Genomic DNA, 26842 nt, shown 5'->3' on the forward strand with positions numbered 1-26842 from the left:
GCAGGATTCTTGTGGGCTGTAGCACTTGCCCAAGTGACAGCACGGTGATCAATTATTCCGGGTAAGCAGAGAGTCCCAAACCCGAGAGCCGGTGAGCCATCGATGACAGTCGTCATGAGATCGATGAGAGGTGAACGGATGCCTATAAGAAAGCTGGGGTGCCTGGGCGATATATATATATATATATATATATATAATTCAAAAGAAAGTTTTCAAGGTCCGGTGCACACGTAGTCGAAGAAATGGAGGCGCACACTTACGAAAATTCCATAGTTTTACTCATATACGTTTCGGCCTTGCCACGGCCGAAACGTATATGAGTAAAAATATGGAATTTTCGTAAGTGTGCTCCTTCATTTCTTCGACTCTATATATATATATATATTGACACGGCTGTATAGATAAAAGACAATGACGATGGGGAGGTTTTAGAGACTCTAGCTAGTGGGGCAGGAGGTTTCAAGAAGAAAGACAAAGAAGACGTTCGGCTGTACAGCTGCTTTTGAACACGCTGTCTCGCTGTTGCAAGTTGTTCTTGTCCTTTGTTCGCGTTGCACCGCGACACTGGTGGAGGTGCTGGACCGCAACCCTGCCTGATGCTCCACACTCCCACTGGGAGCCGTTCATCCAGCCCGGACGCACCTGCCGCAACTCCCGTGCATCGCTTCAGCCGTCGGCTGCGAGGCCTCGCTCCCGAGCTCACCCCCTCGCAGGAACCCGCCCCAAGCCGCCGCTCACCCCTACCAATGGCCAACCCCAGCCCTCAACAAGTACTCCAAGGCTGCGGTTCTCACAACCCATCTCAGGTAACACTTTTTCAACCACTGGTGCCTGATCGGTTTGGAGGTGGCGCACATGAAGACGTTGAAGACTGGCTTGAGCACTATGAACGTGTTGCCAAGATTAACCAGTGGTCTGCTGAGCAGAAGCTCTCCCGTGCCTATTTCTACCTTGACGACAGCGCTCGTACGTGGTATGAAAACAGAGAAGGCAGTCTGTCAACATGGAGCAACTTTCGACAGCAGATGATTGACACCTTTGCCAATGTCGACCGACGGGACCGTGCCCAGCAACTACTAGAGTTACGGGTTCAAAAACCCAATGAATCAGTCGCGATGTTTGCCGAGGACATGGCCCGTCTCTTTCGTAGAGCCGACCCGCAGATGACTGATGATAAGAAGTTGCGCTACCTCATGCGCGGCGTAAAAGAGCAGTTGTTCGCTGGACTTCTGCGCAACCCGCCAAGCACCGTAGCGGACTTTATCAAGGAAGCTACGGCTATCGAGCGGGCACTTCACCAACGATGCCGGCAGTACGATCGCTTGTCCAGCAGCGCCCAAATTCATGCCGCCGCCATGACATTTGACAATCATGACTCCTTGCGTGACTTGATAAGAGAGATTGTTCGGGAGGAACTGCAGAAGTTACGGACGCCGGTAGTGGAAACACCCATGGCGTCTGTAGTTGAAGTCGTCCGCGACGAAATCCGCCAAGCATTCTCGGCGGCTGACACTGCTCACGAGCAGCGTCCCATGAGTTACGCAGCCGCCCTTCGGCGCTCCCCACCCGTCCCGCCGTCGTACCGCCAGGCGTCTGCAGCCATTCCTTGTTCACCGCCGCAAGAGGACACACCGAGGTGCCCTGCCGTCCAGCCGCCATACGACCAGCCGTCTGCTGGCATGCCACGGCCTTCGTTCCAAGAGGAGTCGTTGCGACGTCCACAGCTTCGCAAGACAGACGCCTGGCGCACTGTAGATAGGCGTCCACTTTGCTTCAACTGCGGAGGTGTAGGCCACATTTCCCGTCATTGCTGGCACCGAGTCGATTCGTTTCGCCCTCTCAGGCCATGGTCTGACAGTCGGCGCGCCAACGACGGCTACGAATGGCGCCGCGACGACGCTTCTTCTCAAGGACCTCCATTGTCACGGCCCCATTTCGCCGACCGCCGTACCGACAATGACGAGAGCATGCCTGATTACCAGTCGGGCTTGGGACATCGACCACGGTCTCCGTCTCCGGCCAACTCACCTTCATCGCACCGCCGCACTTTTTCTGACCTCAGAGGACGGAGGTCACCCAGCCCACGCCGGGGAAACTGAAGGCGGCGACCTCCGGGGGTAAGGTTGCAGGCCGTCAAGACGCCGAAAAAAAGCCCCCATTACTGTCACCACAGGACGCCGTAAAGCCGACAAGACGTAACGCCGACGAAACTGTCACCGCAGACCTTACCGTTTTTGTGGACGGACAGCAAGTGACAGCCTTAGTCGACACTGGTGCCGACTTTTCTATTATAAGTGAAGACCTCGCCGTACGCCTCAAGAAAGTAAAGACGCCGTGGAAGGGACCTCACCTAAGGACTGCAGGCGGCCAGTTACTTATGCCTATAGGAATGTGCACAGCGAGGATCGACATCGGTGGTTCTTCTTTCGTGGCGGCGTTCGTTGTTCTCACCTCATGTTGCAAAGAGCTAATTATTGGGATGGATTTCTTGAGAGAATATGGCGCCGTCATCAACATCCCGGACAGTTTAATTACGTTCCAGAACAGCCCTGATATAGTCGAATGTTCAGAGGCGAGAAATACCCCTTTGCGTCTAACTGACGATGACGTGGTCGTCCCGCCACGGTCATGCACTCTTGTTTCGGTGGCAGGGGACGCACTGTTTGACGGCGAAGGCATTGCCGACCAAATCAGCTCGCTGCTATTTAGCCATGGCATTTCAGTTGCACGAGCTATTGTCAATATCACTGCTGGGCGCACGAACTTACTCCTCACCAACTTTAGTGCTGAGCGCCGGCATCTTCCGAAGGGCACAGCCGTCGCCTACTTCGACAATATTGTAGAAGTAGAAGGCTGTTTATCGGTACTGGACGTATCGCCTAAACAAGAATCAGTACCCGTTCTTGACGTTGGCACTACTTTGCCAAAGGACGAGCGAAAGCGACTTGTTGAGTTGCTAGCCGAATTCCAAGACTGCTTTTCATCTACATCACGAGTTGGTCGCACGCCGCTAACCAAGCATCGAATAATTACTGAAGACACAGCGAGACCTATTCACCAGAATCCTTATCGCGTGGCTCTGAAGGAACGTGAAGTGATACAGCAACAAGTAGCGAAAATGCTTGAAGACGACGTGATTCAGCCATCACAGAGTCCCTGGGCGTCACCTGTAGTGCTAGTCAAGAAAAAGGACGGCACCCTGCGTTTTTGCGTGGACTACAGGAAGCTGAATCAGGTGACCAAGAGAGATGTGTACCCACTTCCACGTATCGATGACTCCCTTGACAGACTTCGACACGCTCGCTACTTTTCTTCGATGGACTTGAGGAGCGGATACTGGCAAATTGAGGTAGACCCGAGAGACCGGGAGAAAACCGCTTTTGTGACGCCAGATGGTTTATACGAATTTAAAGTTCTGCCATTCGGTTTGTGCTCAGCGCCCGCTACTTTTCAAAGGCTCATGGATACCGTACTTTCAGGTTTGAAGTGGAAAACCTGTTTAGTTTACCTTGACGACGTCATAGTGTTTTCGGCAACTTTTGACGAGCACCTCAGAAGGCTGCAAGTTGTTTTACGAGCCATACGGTCTGCGGGCCTCACGTTGAAGCCAGAGAAATGTCACTTTTGTTTTGAAGAACTGCAGTTTCTTGGTCACGTCGTCAGCCACGCAGGTGTTCGGCCCGATCCTGAAAAAATTGCCGCCGTTGCACAGTTCCCGGTACCGTCCGATAAGAAGGCTGTCAGACGCTTTCTGGGCCTTTGTGCCTATTATCGACGGTTTATCGCAGACTTCGCACGCATCGCGTCACCTTTGACTCGCCTGACGAGAGACGACGTTGCCTTCGAGTGGAACGACGAACAGGAAGCTGCGTTTAATGATCTGCGCCAACGTCTTCAAACACCCCCAGTGCTAGCCCACTTCGACGAGGAAGCCCCCACGATGCTTCACACTGACGCTAGCAATGTAGGTCTGGGAGCTGTGCTAGTGCAGCGGCAGGAGGACACAGAAAGAGTGATTGCCTACGCAAGCAGAACGCTAACACGCGCAGAGGCTAATTATTCGACAACAGAGAAAGAATGCCTCGCCGTGGTATGGGCAGTTATGAAATTTCGCCCGTATTTGTATGGCCGCCCCTTCAAAGTTATTAGCGACCATCATTCACTTTGTTGGTTGACTAATCTCAAAGATCCCACCGGCCGATTAGCGCGTTGGAGTCTCAGGCTGCAAGAGTTTGATATGACGGTCATACACAAGTCAGGGAAGCGACATATGGACGCCGACTGCCTGTCCCGATCACCAATACAGTCGGCTTCTCTACCTGATGAGGATGAAGCTCCATTCCTTGGTGTCCTCGGCACTTCCACCATCGTCCAACAACAACGTGATGACCCCGAGTTGCTTGGTTTAATTAATTACTTAGACGGACGGTCTCAGAGTGCACCAAGAGTTTTTGCAAGAATATTGTCGTCGTTTTGTCTACGAAACAGCATCCTTTATAAAAGAAACTTTTCATCGATCGGATCTCCCTATTTGCTCGTCATTCCTGCAACCCTTCGTACTGAAGTGCTTCAAGCATGCCACAACGAGGTGACTTCTGGCCACTTAGGCTACACGCGCACGTTGGCAAGAATTCGACAAAGATACTACTGGCCAAGACTCCCGACATCCGTGAAGCACCACATTCGTACTTGCCTCGACTGCCAGCGGCGCAAGTCGCCTCCGACGAAACCAGCCGGTCTGCTGCAACCTGTTCAAGTCCCACGAATGCCGTTTGACCAGATCGGAATGGATATTTTGGGTCCACTTCCTACTTCTACTGCAGGGAACCGCTGGGTTATCGTCGCAACAGATTATCTGACCCGGTACGCCGAAACAAAGGCTATCCAAAGAAGCACAGCAGCGGAGGTAGCGAGATTTTTCATCGAAAATGTTGTACTGCGACATGGTGCACCAAGCGTCGTGATAACGGACCGTGGAACCGCATTCACGGCAGCCCTTTTAGACGACGTCTTGATGCTAAGTGGAACGACTCACCGTAAGACCACCGCCTACCACCCGCAAACAAACGGGCTAACAGAGCGCCTAAACAAGACGATCGAAGACATGCTTTCGATGTACGTGGATGTCCAACACAAAAATTGGGACGAAATCTTGCCCTATATCACGTTCGCATACAATACAGCTAAACAAGAAACGACTCGCATGACTCCATTCAGCCTCGTTCACGGACGGGAGGTACGGACGATGTTGGATGCGATGTTACTACACGAATGGGACGACACTGACACGGACGCCGATATGTTTACTCAACGCGCAGAAGAAGCTAGGCAGCTCGCACGCTTGCGGATCCGCCAGCAACAAGACTACGACGCAGGCCGCTATAATGCCCACCGCAGGACAGTAACCTACGAAACCGGCGACAGAGTGTGGGTTTGGACGCCCATACGAAAACGTGGACTCTCCGAGAAACTGTTAAGGCGATACTTCGGACCATATCGCGTATCGCGACAGCTGAGTGACGTCACCTACGAGGTCGTCCCTGACAGTCCCTATTGCACGAGACGTCGCCAGCACCGGCCTGAACTTGTGCATGTGGTACGCATGAAGCCGTATGTGAGCGACTGACTGTGCGTTCCCATAAAACGGTGGTCCTCGTTTAGCATCGGGGCGATGCTCTTTTAAGAAGAGGCAAGTGACACGGCTGTATAGATAAAAGACAATGACGATGGGGAGGTTTTAGAGACTCTAGCTAGTGGGGCAGGAGGTTTCAAGAAGAAAGACAAAGAAGACGTTCGGCTGTACAGCTGCTTTTGAACACGCTGTCTCGCTGTTGCAAGTTGTTCTTGTCCTTTGTTCGCGTTGCACCGCGACAATATAAACAGTCAATCACCTGTGGCGCGTACTCGTACACCGCTGCCCGTGGTAAACGCGTATGTGGCACACGTGTCTGGAGGAAAGGGTTTGACGACGTACGGGACAGGATAGATAGATAGATAGATAGATAGATAGATAGATAGATAGATAGATAGATAGATAGATAGATAGATAGATAGATAGATAGATAGATAGATAGATAGATAGATAGAAACGCTCAAAGTCGCTTAGGTTCGCTAAGAAATACTTGGCATTTAAAAATGATTTCGGAACCGTTTGATTTTATCCACTCAAGGATGAAGACGAAGCTTTTTTTGTCTGTGATCTCTGGACATCACCCGGAAGGTGGAGCTCTGGCACCAGTGTCTGCCCGTGTGACGCCATTCTTCGGTATGATATGACTGACACCGTATGTGAAAGCAAAGCTGAACACTGCTTCCATGGTTCGCTTTAGTTTTTTGAAGAAACCGCTTCCATCTTTGTACGTTATTTTTCAGCAATAAAGGCTTGCGGAGACCCTGTGGTGCTGGCGGAGTTGAACGCCCAGAACGTCAACTTCGACTGCTCAATAATGTGAGTGAAACATACCCGAAGCTCTGTCACAGGAAGTCTACTTTGTACCCAAAAAAAAATATCCGGCTTTAATTCACTTAACGTCGTAAAGACCAATGTACACCGGAGCTATGGGGTCAGCTTCACTTAACGTCGCAAAGGCTGATGAGACAGCGTTTTCCGTCGAAGTGCTAAGCTTCACGAAACTTCACAAGCGTTCCAAAGCATTTCGAAGCAAGTAGATTGGTTTGCACGACATAAAGTGGTTGAGCGGTTTCTTTTGCACGTCGTCGGAAATGTCAAGTCGTTCATCACCCTCATTCAGCTTGGGCAAATTCAGGGGAAATGGGTGGTACCTGTAGGCTACACACCCAATGGCGGCACTTTCCGGCAGGAAAAGAGTCCATACCCGCTAGGCTAGTTATAGAAAGCTCTTCATTTTCAGGTGGCCGGAGGTGAATAGTGGCACTTGCCCAATTTCTGTGCACATAACCGCTTCGCTATGCTACGACTACATTGTTCCCGGATTACGTTCGGCTCAACAGCCTCATTGTAATAGATCCCGAAAAGTCCGTCATGCTTCGGGTAGAGCTTCCTCTCTGCAATCTCGTATGGGCGTTCCTGGGATACATATTGGGCGCGGGACGTTTTTTGTAGCGTTAGCTACACTGGCCGAGCTCGAGCAGTTTTGCGTGGCAGTCCGAGAGCCGTGCTGCGCATGCGCGAGGAGCAGTGACGTCACACGGCGCGACACTGGCGCACCGGAGCCGCTGCCGCCGCGCGCTCCACCGCCACCGCACGCGCCTCGCCGATCTGCGCATTCCAGAGGAGTGACTTCATAGCCGTGGCAGACATACTGGCGCCGGCGCGAGCCCAGCTATGTGCCTCCGTGCGCAGTGGCCGCCATGACGCTCCGCCGGGTGTTGGGGCAATAGAGACGGCAGCGTGTATTACACTGACCACCGAGCCGTCTTTGTGGCAATAGAGAAACGGCGTTGAGCAAAAAATATACTTATGTCACATAATGCGTATACCATGTGTGTGTGATTGAAGCAGCAGTAAGCACGATAATCAAGCTAATCCTAGACAACCAGGAGAGCTCAGAATAATCAGCTGAACCTTAGCTCACGCTACGTATATCCTGGCATAGCCGATAAGCCACTAAAATTTTTTTGTATTCGTCTAAAAGCCAATGAGAAGTAATTTTTATTTCCAGACAGAGATACAGACAATACTTGAAATGGGTGTTGACCCAGACCGCATAATCTACGCCCACCCTGTGAAAAGCACGTCCCACATGAAGTTCGCCGCCGCACACGGCGTGACGTTGATGACGTTCGACTGTGTCGAAGAGCTGCAGAAAGTCGTAGACAAGAACGCCAGGTGAGCATAACGGTTACCATTCTGCGTCTGTGTTTGGCGGTAGCTCAGTGGGCTAAACGACCTCCGGCCATCGTCGCGAATTGAGAGGTCATGGGTTCGACTCCTGTCTACGGAACTTTTTTCTTAAAAGTTGTTTTCTTTGCCATTTGGCGGCGTTCATTTTGCTCACGTGTTTCCGTGACGGCACGAAAATTTTGGTGGACCCCGGCATAAAACACTTTCGTGTTAAAAATTGCACCATTTAGGGCATATGTTGCCGCCAACCATCATTCTTATTGTCGGCGGTGTGTCGTTCATTTCCTTAACACTTCGCGCTCGATACTTTCGGTCACTGTGACTATAGTTTCGCTTTATCAGTGTGACGTCGATCTCCGCTCGAACCCTGTTTTCTAAGTTCACACTTAAGAGTACATGGGAGTTTTCTTACCGGACGCCACCTTTTAAGGGCCGGCGTCGAAGGAGGTGCTGGAGGCTTTCGCCTTAAAACTTTTTGTTGATTTGTAAACGCATATTTCCATTTGGCGTTCACATTAGGTAAGAATCTTCTTTAAAACACAATTGTATTGTACAACATTTTTTTGAACAGCTTGACCATGTCTATCTGTACATACAGGCCCTGCTCTTGATTTTCTTCGTTTGCTATATAATATGTCTTGAAATGTAACACAAAGAGCAGCGATGTGTTCCTCAATATATTTTTCTACGTGGCTTCTTTTTCATCAGTTTTAGTTTACTTGTCATAAATGTGTGTCTCATTGCGCAACAAGCTACGCTCCTAATCTGAAAAAAGAATAAAATCAACAACTGACGCGACTGCTTTTTCTTTTCAGGTTATTGCTTCGAATAAAAGGCGATAGTGATGGTTGCAAGATTTCATTCGATCAGAAATTTGGTTGCAGCGTGGATGAAGCGAGACATATTCTGGAAACTGCACGAGATCTCCACTGCAACGTAGTTGGTGTATGGTGAGTGATGCCTTAATTTTTAGTTGATTTGTTTTCTTGCTCCTTTAGTGCAAGAATAAAAACAACCAGATTCTGCAATGATTAGGCATATATAAAGCAACACATCAATAACATCACCTTGGAAGTAAGAGAAACCTAGAACAGCACACATTACTTCGATTTCAACAAAAGTGGTTTCGAAAAGTGGTCCCGAAGGTCAGCAGTCGAGCGCGATTCTACTAGTCGAGCGCAGCAGTCGAGCGCAACAGTCGAGCGCGATTCTACTTAGAACCACTAGATCACCGTGGCGGAGCAGCCAGTATGTCTTCCACAGCAAGCGGCTTTGATTGCAGGTGTGAAGGCGTGGGCACCTATAACACGGCGATGCGCAACTTCACCGTAGGCCGCATCCCACTTCGCCGGCCGCCAGATACAGAACACACACAGACAAGCAGCGGAATCGGCGAGGTGTGCGTTGCGCACATCAGTTACAATAGCAAAGACATTCCGCTCGCCGCCATCTACCTGAGAACTCCTAGGAATTCCTTCCACACATGCACACGGGTTCATGAAACGTGCGTGCGTCCTCCACCATAACGGACAAGTATAAGCACTACATATCTGCTTACCGCGTCTTATGTCGTTAATACCCATGTTGCTGTTGGCATCGTTACGCAGCTGTAAACAACTGCTTATATAACACATGTGCGACTCTTCAACATATGTGCGCGCGTATACCATTTTAACATATCTTTAGCGTCATTTGGTAACGTTTCGCTCAATGTAAAAAAATTACTACACAATCACCTTCCCACCGCATGCTTCGCATAACATCGATTCCCACGGTGGTACATGGGTCGGCCGAATTTTTTCTATCTCCACGACTATCGAATATTCTATTCGTGTAGACTTCATTAGCTTCGAAACGTTGCTGTCACACCTAGACCATATGAAATATTCGTACACGATTTCGTCTCAGCATTTTATTCTTGCATAGATTTATTCCAACAAGTTCATCAGAAGCTCCGATATCTACAAAGTTCGCCTAACATGCTCTTGACTGGGAAATAATACGAGTTATTTGAATGTTACGCTGCTTAGCCGATACCTAAACTTCCAGTACTCGAGTTCGTTATTAAGGAATTCACAGTCAAAGCATGAATGATCTGTCTTGCGTATTGGGAAGTGATCATCATATTGTTAGCACAGTGCTGCAGGCAGGCAGAAAGCCTTCCAGGACATTCAAATACATAGGCTCGGATCATTTCCGCAAGATCAGGGAGGAAAGAGGGGGCGAATCTCCGGAGAACTTACAAGAATGGTTGGATAGAGTCAAAAAGGATGCAGAAGAAGCAACCAAGTCGATACACACGGAGCTAGAGGTAAATGAAATGGATAGCTGATTAGCACACTTGATAGAGGCCAAGGAACCCCCTCTGTCTCGGTGGAAAACAAATGCTCAATCGTAGGCTTAGAATGAGGCTAGCCGAGCTAAACAAGGAAATTATGGCACATTGCCAAGAGCTAGAGAGACAGCAATGGCATGAGGTGTGTAACATGGTGGATGGGCGGATGCGAATAGGTGGTAAATGGAACCTACTCTAGCACCTGCTCAACGAGGATAAGACCAAAACCAATCAGAATCGGGTGGTGGACAGAATTCTACATGCGGAAAGGCAGCAGGACAAGACCATGACGATGATGAAACCGCCACGCGCTTGGAATACGGAGGTATCTTCCCCTGGCGGACGATGCTCGGCCCCCGGGGACGGACTGCCCACGATATGAGGGCAAATCTGCGGAGGGCCTAGATAGGCCGTTTCAGGAGGCGGACGTCCGCGAAACCCTACAGAAATTCAATAGCAGATCAGCCCCGGGACCGGATGGCGTAACTAACAAAATGCTGCGCAATTTAGATGACAGGTCCATTCAAGTCAAAACCACTGAGATCAACCGCATTTGGGAATCAAGTATATTTCTAGATGAGTGAAATGTTGCGTCTGTGATTCTCATTCCTAAGCCTGGGCCCAGCCCCTGGGCTGAGAACCACAGGACAACCTTCCTCACGTCTTGTTTGGGCAAGGTGCCAGGGCATGTCAGTCAGATGGGTCTCCGGCTCTCGCCCTCTAAATTTGAGGGGCTGCTATATCCCCCCACTAGAAGGGGACCCAAGCCTATAGGGTGTAGGACTCCCGATGAAATAGATATAGGCGTGCGGACGTCGTGCGGGCGCGAGATCTCCAGGGTTCGTTCTCTCCGGGTGCTAGGCATGATCACTGAAGCTAACGCTCAGCACGGGCGTACTATAGATAAGCTTACAGGGCATGCTGAAGGAGTAATTGGACACACTGCAAGGGTTTCGAGCAGAAAAGGAGGGTTTATGAAAGATAATCTCCTGAGACTATTTCACGCGTTCTCGTGAGACAAGTGAATTATGTCACTCCCATGCACAGCTGGCAGAAACTTGAAATGAACAAGCTGAACACACTCATTAGAAATAGTTTTGAGAGAGTCCTGGTACTCCCAATGCGCACAAGCACAGAGAACCTAGCGCACCTCGGCGTACACAACACATTAGAGGAAGTGATCGAAGCGCAGCAGTCCGCACATGTTGCTATACTCTTGTCTACGGAGGCGGGAAGGGGGATCCTGACTAAGGTCGGGATCAATCCTACGACGTTAAGGGATAGGCGTGTTCAGCTTTCGGACAGTGGCGGCAGGCTGTTACGGTCTCCCCCATTCCGAGGAACGTGTATCCAACGTTCAACACTGGCAGGAGAACGGCTCGCGCATCCGCGCTTCTGCAGTACGCGCATGCGCACGAGGCACTGTCATGATTTGTGGATGCTGCCCAGTACGACGGCGACTCCACTCGTTTTGTTGCTAACGTTGTGGACATGAAGGGCCAAGTATTAACGGCCGCGTCAATCAGGACGTCGTCGGCTTGCAAGGCGGAGCAGTTGGCCATTGCGCTGGCGCTCCTTAGGTAGGACAGGGAAGAGATTTATACGGGCTCGAGATCAGCCCGTCGAGCTTTTTCGACTGGGGCTGCTTGTGAGGAGGTTGCTAGGGCACTTGAGGAAGTGCTTACTCATCACGTCATTACATGGTTCCCGGTGCACGAGAGCGCCGAAGTAGGGGGGCTAGCCAACGTTAATGAGTTGGCCCATGCCCGGACGCGAGGTCTTGCCGGCCGCGCCGGGCACTGGAAGACGGTGTGCCGGGTGGGACCGGCGACGGGCTTGGCCCGAGCTTTTCGGAGGCCGACTCCCCTCGCTTCAGGGGCATTCTCTCCACCTTCAATGAGATCACTAGCCACTGCTATCTGAGACGCAGGGCTTTCCCCTTACCACATCGAAATCTGACGAGGCCTCAGGCCGTGACTCTCAGGCTCTTGCAAACAAAGTCGTATCCCACACGTTCCATCTTCAGTAGGTACACGGAAGTCTATTCTCTGTGTCCCGACTGTGGTGCGGTTAGCGATTTTAAGCACATGCTGTGGGAGTGCCTCTCTTTACAGCACCACGTGGACCACGGATTAACGGGGGAAGCATTTTATTCATTTCTCAAGAGCCACGACTGGTTTGATCAACTCCGGGATGTCCAGAAGGCCCACGACGCGGCGGTGAGGCTTGGCTTACAGGTCCGACATGGGAGCAGCCCGCAGTCTTGCCCCTATAAAAACGGGGCGAAGATTCTTCCGGACCAGAATAAAGTTTACTGCCTACCTATTTTTACCAAGCAGTTTCAAGCACAGTCAGGACTCTATGGTAGAACACATGCTTGCCACGCAGAAGGTCTGTGTTCGATTCTCACTCGGACCAAAGATTTTTATTTATTTATTTATTTATTTATTTGCATATATCTTGAATTTTCACCCACAGACAACGCCGATTTCTCGCTCAAGCCGTCGCCGACGCCGACACCGGAATTTCTGCGAAACGAGCTCTTTAACGTTATCGCGGGAAAATATGGGATTCAGCTCTTGCTACCAGTGTAGACGTGCGTCACACATTGCGCTGTGTTTCCCTCTTCCAGCTGCCTTTATTTATTTGCTCCCTCTTAAAACGCGTAAGCGTGGCGCTTACTTAACTAGTGCCCTGCCCAGCGTTGTACAGCGTTGATACGTTTTAATGAATGGCAGAAAGGTAATTTAGGTAAACCACATCGCCAATTCAAGGAAAGCTTAGAAAACTAGCTTACGCTGAATAAGTGCGTTAATATTCTTGCGGAAGCTCCACATTACCATTCATAAATAAGACTAAGATCCACTCACAATTACGTCAAAGGCAAAACATGCCGACTTCTTTTATTGCGATAGCAATTATATGGACAGTCTCGGCTGATTTTAAACCGTCGCCGCCTCATGCACCGCATATATATATATTACATACACATATATATATATATATATATATATATATATATATATATATATATATATATATATATATATATATATATAATATATATATATATATATATATATATACGGGGAAGGGGGGGGGGAGGGAGGAGGATAAGCGTTGCCATGAAACGAAGTATCTAGATCAATGGATGATAACGGCGCTCGCTTATCCTCCTCCTCCCCCCCACCGCGTGCGAGGGGGAAACAGTGTCGTAACTGAGGGCGGTTTCCGCAGTGAATGGCAGACGCGCTTTTTGGTGCGTAGGTTTCGGTATCGCCAGCAAATGAGCCAGATTTCATCGCTCCGCGGTGATTACCAGTGGCCGCCTTTCAGAAATTTCAAAGCGGCTATGGGCTATTCTCAGGAAGGGCTTCCATTCGCCCATTTGACTCGACCACTTATTTCCACTGGTTAAAAATTTAATTTTCCTAATTTCTATAATTACTGCCGCAATTAATGTTTGTACGCATCTCAAAATGCCCTCTCCCACAGTAAGGTAACGCCGCAGGTACCACGCAGACACCTCCTTTCTGTGATTTTAAAAAATACTGGACACATTTCGTGAAACACCTGTGTATATATATATATATATATATATATATTATATATATATATTATATATATATATATATATATATATATATATATATATATATATATATATATATATATATATATATAAGGTCTTCCTGACGAACGAACGAAAAACGATGCTTTATTGCCAACGTTGCGGCCGGGGACCGGCCTTCGTCAGGGCACACATGCACATGACTGTAATGCGTACGTCTGAAATGATAATGCGTACGATTTAAGAAGTACGCATTACAGTCATACGCATGTGTGCCCTGACGCAGGCCGGTCCCCGGCCGCAACGTTGGCAATAAAGCATCGTTTTTCGTTAGTTCGTCCACTTGACTTGAGCATCATATATATATATATATATATATATATATATATATATGTATATATATATATATATATATATATATATATATATATATATATATATATATCAAAGCCACAAAGAAAAATAATTCAGGAAACTTTCCGACACGCGGAATCGAGCGGGCGACCTCCAGCTTTCCAGCGCGCGGCGTTAGACAGTTAGGCCACCAGCCGCACCGTATTTCAGCCTGCTACCGGCGAGCTATTATATACACCACTTACATCAGCATGCTTTCTTTGTTACCACATAGATGGCGCGATGTGCACGCGTGGCGCGCTTTAAAGATCGTCGCCCCGTTCATGCGAACGCCGTTGCTCTTCGACCTACAGGCGTGGTCGCCTTCGTGCGCTTATCTCGAGGAAAGAAGGGGGGCGGCTGGAGGGGGGGGGGGGGAGCGGGGGGTTGTATGTCTTGTGCTTTCGCTGCGATGTCCGCGCTGAAGTCACAGAGCGTACTAACGTCGCTTCGCTCGCTGCAGCGGCCGCGTTTGCGATAGGAGCGCGCTGTTCAAACAGAAATAAGTAACAACTGGGACAGTTAGTTCGCGCTCGTCCTGTGTGTACCTGTTCGTTCGTTTCGTGCGTCCTGCTTGATGTTTAAGTAGTGCGCTTCCAGTGTCGAGCTGTGACGCATGATCGCGCTCGTCCTGTGTGCGTTCTTTTCGTGCGTCCTTTGGGCTCGAGCGACGCGTTGGCAATTTCGAGCTGCTTTCCGTTCTTCGCGTTACAGTCCAATTTATTGCTATCGCGTTCATTGCTTCGCCGTTACGGCGAAACTGTGACTTTTTTATTCAGCAGTCGAACCCCGTGCATTGCGCAGTAATAGGTAAGCATATTGACGCTTCTTCTCGCAGTTTCCACGTCGGTGCTGCCTACCAAAACCCACGGATCTTCTCTCGCACTATACAGATGGCCAAGATGGTGTTCGACATGGCAACGGAGCTCGGAAAGCCCATGACGATCCTCAATATAGGAGGCGGCTTCCCAGGTGGAGTACGCAGCATCTGCACATTCAAGCAGGTTCAGTCAATTTAACTACAAATACTTTTTATCGGCCCTTTCCTTTCGCAAATTGCACAAGAAGCCCTAAAAAGTACATGAATCCTCTACATTTCCAAGCTTTTACGACGAATGTGTGTAACCAAAAAGCACCACGTAGAACATATTCAGCCACAAAAACTAACAATCCCTGAGCCTAAGAATGACAGTTGTGGCCTCAATTGTCCCGCAATGTTAAATTTCAAAGAGTCATTGTAAAAAAAAAAAAGGCACACATCTAAATGGTTGAATCGAGATCGAAATGAAAAATATTCCGTGTTGTAAACGCAGCTAGCCAATTTAACAATAATAGTAATCGTCTTTAGCCGGTATTAGCTAGCACTGCAGCTAACATTAGCCACCATTTAGGTAACACTAGTCAACGCTAGGTGTCATTAGTCACAATGCAGTCAAGCTTACACCATGCTAGCGAATGCTGGTAGTGAGGGGGCAAGTAAACCTAGTAGTTAGTCACGTGACTTAGCAAGAGGCTATGTGGCCCGTATTTTCCACCAGAAACCGGGCATTGTTAACCGCTGCAGAATGCGCGTGCAAGGGGTCAAGGAATTTATTTTCTTTAAAAAATTGCTCCCTCTTTCGTAGGAGGCGGTCATAATACGAAAGTTGAAACATGTATTTGCGATAAGGGTGTGCGAATAGAAAAATTTAGAATAATACGAATCGAATAGTCATGACACCGATCGAATACGAAGACAAATCGAATGCTATTCGAATAGTTTTCGAATAGTAAGGCAACCATTTCCAACCAGCCCTAAAATGACATTGTATAACCATTTTTGAAACAGACCAAGGATTGCACATAATTTTATAAGAAACAATTTTATTTGAAACATTTTACTTGGAACGAGCTTTAACACAGAAACATTGCGATTAATCTTAACCGACAAGAAATACCACAATTATGTAAACTGAGGCAAGCTCGTACACAGCAGCAACTCGAGCCTTAGAAATATTTCGTAACTGAAGGTTGAAATACAGCCGTGACTACAGTATTCAAGGTGGCACTTTGTCAATAGCTTTTTAATAAAACTGATACATAAATATTAAACATCATTTCGTGAGTCAAGATCATACTGATTGTCATGATGATGATAGTGGATTGATGACTCTGTCGCACTGGAGACATTGGAGCTTTGAGCAAAAACGCCTTCATCCTGTGATCATTGTAGCGTCGATAGTCCCGCAAAACCTTGGGCGGCATGCATCCTTATAATTCGATGATTAAAACAAGAAACGTTACCCGTCTCTGTTGCAACGTTTCGTTTCTCTGAGGTTTTTTCATCGGTGCTTATTATTCTAAATGTACTCGAAAAATATTCGGTATTTTTAGTAAGCACTATTCGATTCGAGTGCCGACTCGAATAGAACGCTATCCGATTCGTTATCCGAAATTTTCGAATATTCTCACACGACTACTTTTGCAAAAGTGTTTGCAGCTACGTGTGACGTTCGTATAAACTTTAACAGTCTCCATTGAAAAAAAAAGTCAGCAGATTCAATCCGCGCTTTTGGAATTTACGTACAGGACAGCTACGGCGACTTTTGCCCAATGCGAGGCCCTATGACCATTTTTAATACTTTATTAATCTTTTTTGCGATCGCCAGAGGCGCGTACATGTCCCAGCCGAGCGCGAACGCGGTATCTTCAGGTTTCATTTCATTGTGCTCCTATGTGGACGACTACGGCCACGTCGTGGAGCCCGAGAAAAATAGCCACTTGCTGCACACTGGACTTCTTGCACACGGACGACACTACGAAACCCCGTATATTAGCCATCTGCAGCCTTGCTGTAAAAATTTCAACGTTAGATTTCTGTTGACAAAACAAAGCACCAGATACGCCGACTGCAACGCTGAACTTCTCATACAGGTGTGCGAGTCGGTCCGGCGTGCAACCGCTGAGCACTTTCCCCGTCGAGTGGAGTGCAGATCATCGCTGAGCCTGGCCAGTTCTTCGTCGCGTCAGCCTATCACCTCGCTGTCCGAGTCGTTGGCAAAAGACGCAGGGACATTGTCATTGATGGTAGGTATATTAAGCCTGCTTTCTAACCTTTCGTTATCGAGTACGAGTATTTTGTGCAAGGGTTTCTCTGTGGCTCAATAATTCAGCAGTCATATTTTGTGACATGTAAATAACCTATAACGTAAGAAAATGTCTTCAGAATTACGTAATTTTGGGTTGCTGAGAGCTTCTTTCCAAGGCACGAGTTTCGCACCAGCCGTCCTCGGCGGTTGCGGTCCAAACAGCATTCGGCAGGCTGCAGCCGAAGTTCTGACGGTAGCTTGTGAGTTGAGTACATCACATTATAGGCGCATACGGCAATCAGCAATGGCGCCCATATACCCTCAACTCACCTCTGAGAAAAGGAAATCAAGGAACGGTGACCAAAATGAAAAGGTTTAAAAGCAATAAGACGTTTCGGCTTCCTTACGGATCCCTTGTTCACATCGAACCGTCTTACTGTTGGACACCTTTTCATTTTAGTTGTCGTTCCTTGTTTTCCTTTTTTCACCAAGCTTCTTCCCGATCAGTCTATCGAGTTGAGCTCACCTGCGCTGAAGCTTAAACTATGCACCCCCCCCCCCAACCCGCAAGACTGGTCAAATGCAATGATCCTTTGTGAAAGCAATGTAAGAAAAGCATGACAAACATCTGCTTCTGTAGAGACCACTAATACTCATAATTCAAAAGATGCAATAACCTTGTTGCCATCTGTATTACAGGTGTCGTTCAAACACACCAAGACGTATTTCTGAACGAGAGTAGAGATAACTGCGTTTCCCGCCACCTGTACGAATTCTCTGACGTGGACGTCGTACCCTTAGAGGTGAGTGAATGGGCTACGGGCGCTTTGAGTACAATTATTGACCATCGTGGGGACAAACCCTGTAATGACATTGCTAGCGTTTTGTTAAGACAAACGTAAATTGCCAATGTTGTCTTGTTTCTGTCCTAAAGACAATGCCACAGCAAAGCAACAGAACATGTGTGGCCTCTTCCATTTCCCAATCTAAACTAAATTTTACATGAATTTGACTTTTCGAACGTGCTCTCTTCGTGGAAGACGCTTGACGTGAATCAAGCTACGAGTATGTCTCTATATCTGGCACATTCACGAATAATGCCGTGTGCAATCTGTAATTTTTAGAGTTTGTGTTTTTAGAGGGAACGAAGTGAAGTTTAAGTCGGTGAAATTGATGAGAGGTAAGTATATTGTTTAAGTTGAGGATGTCAGCTTCTATGAAATATTTCTTAGCATGTAATGGGTTCTGACTACGAAGGAATACTGCACAATAAAGGGATGCAGGAGTTTTGAAATCAAAATATCTCCTATCCTAAAAAAAAGATATTCGATTATTCTACATTTTGAGATGACGTAGTTTTTGATATAAACAATTCTCATGTCGTATTTAAAATTGAAAAAAAAATAGTTTTCGGAGCTTTAATTAGAGATGAGTCCCTTAGCAAGAACATGAATATCAATTTTATCAGATGTAGCATTATGCGCGGCTCTGGCAGCGGAAGTCAGCACGAACATTGTCTTTTATACCGCAGTGAGCTGGCTGCCACTGCAGTACAACGCCGTCTCTGGTCTTTAATATACAGAGGTGCTCTGTGCTGTGGCGGAAGTACGGTGACTCAGAGTGTGTACTTGACTTGTGGGCGAGGACGTAATTATAAGTCGTGTGTACCACCCAGTGAAGAGCCCAAAAAAATCAGGCGCCATATTTACATGCGGACATCTCCTTCTATAATAGCAATAAAATTTGAAGAACTTCAGTTGTACTTGGGTTTAACACCTTTCAAGCTCAAAATTCTTTGTTGAACACTGAATTAACCAAGCTGTGATGTTACAATGGCCTCAAGTTACAAATATTCGTGGTTTGAGCCAGGTGCATTTTTTACCGCGGGACCGCATTTATAATGTGGGAAATCGTATCAGTTCCTGAAAGTTTCTGTATGCGAACGGATATTTAATTATGTGACGGAGCGTTGTTTGTCGATTTCAGGCCATATTGTTGGAGGCATTCTTACAGTGAAAAGTCATGAGACGGGTATTTTGCACACGTTTCAAAGAAAGGGTCCTGAAGCATGCGAGATTTTCACCACGAATGTCGCCAAGAAAGCGCCAGTCATCTAACGGTGTGTTGAACTGTGTAGCCAGAAGCATGCTGCATACGCCTATGGACGTGCCTACTGCCACGTCTAAAGCTACGAATAAGCGTATGCGACTGCTTACACAAATCACTTTTTATTCCGAATTCAGCGTGCGCCATCGTGAACATGTTCGTGCGGCCACGACGACGAGCGACTGTCCCAAGCACGACACACATAGCGACTCGAACAGGAACTCCACTCGCTGGACTAAGAGCGAACTTTTCCATCAGCGAAAATACTAGGCCCGTGACCGTCAGCAATAAATCGCAAAGCAATGAAAGTGCTTCAACGTTTTTTTTTGAAGACACTAATATTTGCATTCAGTATCAGCGAACTACATCGAAGTGTGCACATGCTTTATTAAGGCTAGAACTTTGAACTGACCAATTGCGGGACAGTACATATGCATACGTATTATTTTTCTTTCGTAATCTTTTTTTTTATTGTTTACCCTAAGAACCAAGTGGAAAAGGGCTAGCCGTCAACAAGAAAGGCAACAGCAAACTCCTTCATTTATTTTTATTTCAATAAAAGGAGCGTATGCATACTAATAGAGGTGGGTGGTCAAGACAAGTTTAAAGAATACTCGTTATTACTCTAACAGCATTGCTTACCTTATTTTGTCTCCCCTTGCTGTAGGACCCACGAGAGAGAAAGCGGGACATACTGACAACGTTGTGGGGTGGCACCTGCAACCCTCTTGACCTCATTGATTCTAAAAAGATGTTCTTTGACGTGAACGTCGATGAGTGGCTACTAATGGACAACATGGGAGCCTACACGCTGAGCTTCGCCTGTGGCTTTAATGGAACTGGATTCCCGATTGTTCATTACATCGTCCCAGCGGCTACAGTCTCTTCTGTCAGTCAAGTAATAGAGCGCTCAGCCCTGCGAAGCGGATACAGCCAACCTGAGAAGGCCCTTAGTAGAGACTTTGTGTCACGCAAGCAAGAACGTTCTGGTAGCGATCTAAGCTGCAATGGTCGTTGACTTGTGTTGTCACGACTACCTCGATGGAGTACACAACGGACCTTTAATCGTGTAATGCGTCGAGGTACTCACCGAATTCACAATTCACGCTATCTTCAGCTCATTATTAAAGCCAGCACCTCACTTCTCAGTGCACGTTGTGTCGTTCTCTCAACCGTTTTTTTTAAATAAGTTGCTTCATGTATTATTTATAGTTCTGCTTCAATTTTGTTGCTTGTCCGATAGTTGTTGTCATAAGACGACCAACATAACACTTGCGCGATTGCACGCTTCATTTCCTATTACCGATTTCAGTAGATAGCTTTGTTGCGAGCCACAGCACGGCAATTTAATTGCTACTTTAATTCACTGTCAATCATAGGCGTGCGCAGGGTTCCCCTTCAAGGGGGGCGAAGGTTCGTCGCAGCGCCCCCTCCCACCCAATTAGGTCAATGTATGGCGCTGACACTGCGCCCCCCCCCCCCCGTGTCGCAGCGCTCGCCCTCCCTATTATGTCAATGTGTGGGGCTGACATTGCGCCCCCCCCCCCTTTTATGGGAATTGGGGGCGGCCGCCACCCCTGACCTCCCCCTCCGTGTGCACGCCTATGCTGTCAATGTAATTAAACGTTGGAGCGCTGTGTGCGCGTCGCCTTCCTTGTACCCGTCTTATCTTGCGCTGTGTTCCCACCAATGTTTCACCAACAAGCCCAAGCTTCGACGCTAAGTGATAAATTGGTTGTAAACAGATGCATTGCGGCTTATAATAAATGGAAATTTGCAAACTGTCCATTCATTTGCTTGACGGCTGTAGTCTTGCGCGAAACAATACACTGAGTAGCACAAGAAGCAAGACTACGCAGGCGTCGCCAACTCCTTGATACATGAGAGCAGCATGTTGGGCAAGTTGGCAATTCATAACTTCAGTACGACTGCTCAAAAAAAAAAAAAGACACGGACAACAGTGAAGAAGACACACCAAGCGCAAACTTTCAACTAAATTTATTGCGCCATTGAATCTATTTATCTACTGACACAGTATACATTACGCATACGTGTATATGGGCGCAAAAAAGACTGCACATCTGCACATGCGTGGAACAACAGTTACGAGTTGGAAGATGCCGCCGCCAAGAATGCCAGTTCTTTGTCGGTGAGGGCCAGTGAAGGTGAACTAACACACTTATTACCCAATTTCGCAATCGCCTCAGCCTCAGTGACTTCGCGAATCAGCTGCTTTCTGCCACACTCGTGCGAAGATTAAAGAAAGGTAGACAGCAACAATCTCGACAATGAATGGCCGAAAAACCAGCGGTGCCATTTCTTACATTATTATGGTGTTCACATAGCCGGTCATTGAGGTATCGCCCCGTTTGCCAGTGTATTGCTGGTCCCACACGAAACTGGGAGGTTGTACACCACATGTTCGACACACTTAACGAACTTGTTTCGGTGCCGCTTAGTGCACTTCTCTGGCGGGACGACATTTGGATCGGTCAGCTTACATATTTTCTCGAGCTTGTTGGTAGCCGACAACACAACCTTTACGTTTGCCTTCTGGACTATCTTCTTCAAGTTATGGGATCCCGTGCATGTAGGGTACAAACCTACTTTGGGGCGCTTGCCGGAAGCAACATGAACAACCGGATTTTGCGCACTGGGTCGCGCTTCACTAAAATTCGTTCAGCAACACACACCAGCACATGTTTGGGATATCCAGCCGAGGACAAAGCTTCAGTTTGCTGCTCAAAACTTGCGCCCACCACGTGACAGCAAGACTTTCTGAGAGCATTCTGGAAGCTCAAACTGACAATGGTCCGCTTTGGAATGTGCGGACGTGTACGGCAAAAGTGGTTTGTTGGCTTGCGGCTCGTACGACCAACACGTGTGCTATCCTGAAAGCTTAGGCTAAGATCAAGGAAACGAACAGAACCTTTTACCGGCAGCTCATGTGTAACTTGGAGGGGAACAAGGCACTTTTGAATCGTGTCCAACGCTTTGCTTGCTTCTAAAACAAAACGGTCTCAAGGGCAGTCAATAAATATAAGGAAGTCGTCAACGTATCTAAAAATTTAAAAAAACCGCAGCGACTAGCACTTGAAGTAAAATCCCATAGTCTAAACGGGATAAAAACAAGTCGCTAGAAATGGTAGCGATGCAGGAGCGAATACAAACACCGCTCTTCTGCAAAAAGTATTGGCGATCTCAGGTGATAAAAGTGAAATTTAGATAAAAGTGTAAAAGGTTAAAAATCTTACTGCATGAAATTCCTGCCTCGCCTTGGAAGGAGACAGCGCGGAACTCATCAATAAATTGCTCAATACTGTGTCAGCATATAAGAGATTCAGTCGAAAAATAAATTAGTTCAATGTTTGCGCTTGGTGTGTCTCTTCTCTGTTGTCCATGTCTTTTTTTTTTTTTGTTGCAGTCATGCTGAAGCCTTGATACATGTGATTGATCACAGTAAATAAAATGTAAATATCTGTATCATAGAACGACTTTACCATCGCTTGCGAGCAGGACACTCGATATATTGAGAGGAGCAATTCGGAAAAAAGTAAATGTTTTTATTTGCAATGCATCATCGTCCCGCTCGAGCATCGGTGGCAATCTCTTAATCCTCCTCTCTTCGGCAAGTGTGCTGTTGGCATTCTCTTGACGTCTTATTGGCCTTGTCGTCTTTCCGTCAGAAGGGGGAGGAGTAGGCTCTGAATCGCAGTGCCGCAAGCTTGTGCAATGCATGATTGGTTTTCATGGTAATCTTAAAGGAGGTCTTTTGATCGAACCCAGCTCGATGAAGCCAGGCACGCAACTACGCATCCGCTCAAATTTGGCCACTCTGTCGTAAGAGTCTTATGCAAGGGACGTATAGGGCTTGGTGAGAAACGTGCTTGGGAAACAGAAAAACGGCGGCGTCCTTGTGTCTCTTGCGCACTGTTTATAGCAAAAACGGCATCAGCTAGAAAACGTTCCCAGTTTGTATAGGACGAGTTCGCGTATATTGCCAACATATGTCAGCGCGCTCGACTAGCCTGTCGCTCTGCGAGTAATTCACCGATGTAATTGTATGCTGTGTATCAAGGTAAGCCATGGCACGCCTGAACTTGTTCGATGTGCATCAGCTGCCATGGTCTGTAATTAACTGGTGAGATTGCCTTGGCCTAGAATTTGCTGACGTCTCAGAATTTTACAGCATGTTGGGTAGATCTACCAGGGCAGTGTCAGCTTCCACTCACTTGGTGAAGCTGTCAACAGCCACAAGTAAGTTCCCGTTCCTACAATGAGCTTCTGGGAACGATTTAGCATGAAGTATGGCGAGTGTCCGGCATATGGCGATGACTTCCATATTGTGTACAGGAGGGGGAATGCTCTGAACCCCGGCTGTCGCGGGCTCGATCCCCACTGCGGCGGTTGCATGTCGATGGAGGCGAAATGCTATAGAGGCCTGTACATTTTGCCATGTCTGGGCACGTTAAATAACACCAGATGGTCGCAATTTCCCGAGCCCTCTATTACAGCGTGCCTCGTAATCATGTCGGGGTTTCGGCACATGGAACCCCAGATATTATAATGCCACGCGCGCTTATTCTAGTGTTTTTATGTAACCGGTCCGTTACACGTGTAATCACTGCCTTGAGCAAACCGCGCCCGAATGTTTGTAAACCTTCCAGATTATTTTAGAATCTTCTGATAAGCTTGAGCGCGCAACTCGACGAGGTAGAATTTGTTCTGGATCTATCCCGGCCACCACAATACGCTGGAACTTTTGATGCCACAGGTATGAAATGCCGATGTGCTTTACTCCTGGTGAGATTGCTCGACGGCCCACGACTGATCATGCCGCTATCAGTGTACAGCACAAATGCTTGTACCTTGACCTTTCATTTTGCGGGCACAAGTTCATCCAAATAAAGAGTTCTGTATTTCGCAGTCTTGATGCAGCCTTCTTCACCCTCACGATCACGTGACAATATTATAATCATAGAAGCATCGTGCAGCGATTCCAGCAGGTCCTGTTGGAGAGCGCGCGACGCGACGGGTAGGCCGACAGCATGTGGCCTCGGAACAGGGTCGAAGCTCCTTAAAGCGGCACCCGTTCGCCCCCGTCGTAGTGCGTAACCAGTCTTAACGCTAGTACCAGATCTTGACCTCCAAAGTGGTGCCGGTGGGAGATTTCTCCTGTGCGTTGTTGAACAATAAAAAATTCGCAGCGTGCGCGTTAACTAAAAGCCGAATTCTTCTGTCTCTCATCCCCCATTAGCAGCCATTGGCATGTTCCAGTAGGAAACGTTAGTAGAAGTAGAAGTAGAAGTGTTAGCTAAAAGCCGACTTCTTCTGTCTCTCATTCCCATTAGCAGCCATTGTTTACCTCCAAGGTAGTGCCGGTGAGATTTCTCCTGTACGTGATTAAACAATAAAAATTTTGTTCAAACGCCGTTGATTGATGAAATAACCAACGAAAGACGTCAGATGTTTTCTAAAAGCAAAACGAAAAGACGCCATATGTTTCTAAAGCAAAACGAAAAGACGCCAGCTGCTTAACGAAAGACGCCAGACGTTTTCTAAAGCAATGGTTTTCTAAACAATGAAAATTCACAGCGTACATGTAAATTAAAGTGAGCTGCAAGTCGTCATAACTCTCATCGAACCTTTAGTATAAACGCGCCCGATCTCACGTCGGTGATGATGTACTGGGCAGAATTCACGGAGATTCACGGTTACCGATGACCTCCGCAGCTTCGCCCACTCATCATCATTCACTCCGTGGATATGCGTGATTTTTTCGTCTGTATGTGTGCTTGTGTATATACGCAAGCGAACTTGAAATTTTTCGGGGGTTTGAACCCTCAACACCCCCCTTCCCTTGGCTACGGCCCTGCCGCGGAACCAGCAAATGTGCAGCTATTCTTAACATGGTAGAAGCGACGGATTTTGAGTCAACGTGAGTGCAGTTTGCCATGGCTATGCCCATTAGAAGACATATATTTCTTGTGCTTTAGGAATAATCTGATTGTGCTCTCCGAATTGATCAATCATGGCAAGGTATGGGGATGGCGAAACGGAGATGCCGGCAACCATAACGGTGGACACAGTACGAGTTTTGCAACATCAGGGACTTACATCAGCGGACATCGGGGACAATTTTTGAGCAAACGGTTTTGCAGATTGCAGCACATAAACGTGCTGTTGTCTGTGACAACACTAATCTGGCGGCCATGCATGTGGGTAAGGGCGAAATTTCTCCATTGCCCATCTAATGGTGAGGCACTCAGGAATGGCCACGGCGCTCTACGTCAGATGCCTGCGGTATGACAGAACGTGCCGCTCTCTGGAAGGGTCATGTTGATAGAAGCACCGCATTAAATTTCGCTGAACTGGAATCCGCGCGCAAAATGGCAAACTGAAGGGTCATCGAAATGAACCAATGTCGGTGGTTGAAGAAGCACTCGTTTTACGTAATCGAAGGCGGCTTGCTTTTTAGGCCATCGTGTCCAAAGCTCATTCTTATTCAATAAAGCTATGACAATGATATACAGCAAAACGGTAAGTTGGGCCAGTTGGTTGGGATTTCATTTTTTCACTCGGGAACAGCGCAACACACGAGGACAAAAGAGAAGGAAACGGACAACAGGCGCTGTTGAATGTACGAGTGAAAAAATGAATGATTATACAACTGGAAAAATTCTTAATAAACGACAGAGGTGTACCCACAGCGCTAATCACAATACAGCTAATCATCGACAACAAAAAGTTTCTTATTACCTAAGAATATAATTGTAGAAAATTTCACTCCTGTCTTGACAACATTATGCTCATGGAACAGTGTTCCGAATGACATAAAGGTGTCTCATAGTACAGCGAGTTCTAAAGCTTTTTTTATCATAATTACTTAACTTGGGGTTCCTGAGATGACATTTGCAATGCTTCGTTTGCTTTGTTTACGTGTCACTAATTGTTTCTGAAAATATCATGCCATGTGTCAGGCAACTTGTTTTGTTGTGCTAGTACGGGATAGAACTAACCTTTTAAAGCGAAGCATTTCTTAGCGAACTTCTGCGACTTTGAGCGTATATTATCTATCTATCTATATCTATCTATCTATCTATCTATCTATATCTATCTATCTATCTATCTATCTATCTATCTATTATCTATCTATCTATCTATCTATCTAGCCGCCTACGACTTTGTGCTCTCCTGGCCGTTTCGTTAATCGGATGCATACAAAAATGGTTGTGTCATAACATAGCCTTATTACGAACATAAAGACAGGTCATATCATGAAAATCATGACACGATGTCATGAACAGCATGATTTACATTCCACGGCCTTTGGGCTCCCTGGTGGTTCCGTAATCGGATGGTACCAAAATTGGTGTGTCATAACATGGCCTTTTCACGAGCATAAAGGACAGGTCATATCATGAAAATCATGACCGCATGTCATGAACAGCATGATTTACATTCACGGCCTTTGGGCTCTTGCGGCCTTTCCGTTAATTTCATATATACCAAAATTGGTACGGCGTGACCAAGACTTCATGACG

At 47.3% G+C, this 26842-nt stretch overlaps 2 protein-coding genes across 2 annotated transcripts in view; both read left to right on the top strand.

The window, feature by feature from the left end:
* Positions 1-20604, top strand: part of LOC119406577 (ornithine decarboxylase-like) — a 154488-nt gene extending 133884 nt beyond the window's left edge. Inside the window, 8 exon segments of the mRNA XM_049420145.1 lie at positions 632-806; positions 7644-7810; positions 8641-8775; positions 14963-15128; positions 17038-17077; positions 17080-17190; positions 17892-17995; positions 19966-20604. Of these exon segments, the coding sequence (XP_049276102.1) occupies positions 632-806; positions 7644-7810; positions 8641-8775; positions 14963-15128; positions 17038-17077; positions 17080-17190; positions 17892-17995; positions 19966-20316 (1249 nt within the window). The 3' untranslated portion in view covers positions 20317-20604.
* A 2884-nt stretch (positions 20605-23488) lies between these two features.
* LOC119407050 (uncharacterized) overlaps positions 23489-26842 on the top strand; it is a 5418-nt gene continuing 2064 nt past the window's right edge. Inside the window, exon 1 of the mRNA XM_037673887.2 lies at positions 23489-23555. Within this exon, the coding sequence (XP_037529815.2) occupies positions 23489-23555 (67 nt within the window). The remainder of the gene's footprint in view (positions 23556-26842) is intronic.

The sequence above is a fragment of the Rhipicephalus sanguineus genome, chromosome 10 (genome assembly GCF_013339695.2).
Source record: "Rhipicephalus sanguineus isolate Rsan-2018 chromosome 10, BIME_Rsan_1.4, whole genome shotgun sequence".
Lineage (NCBI taxonomy): Eukaryota > Metazoa > Arthropoda > Arachnida > Ixodida > Ixodidae > Rhipicephalus > Rhipicephalus sanguineus.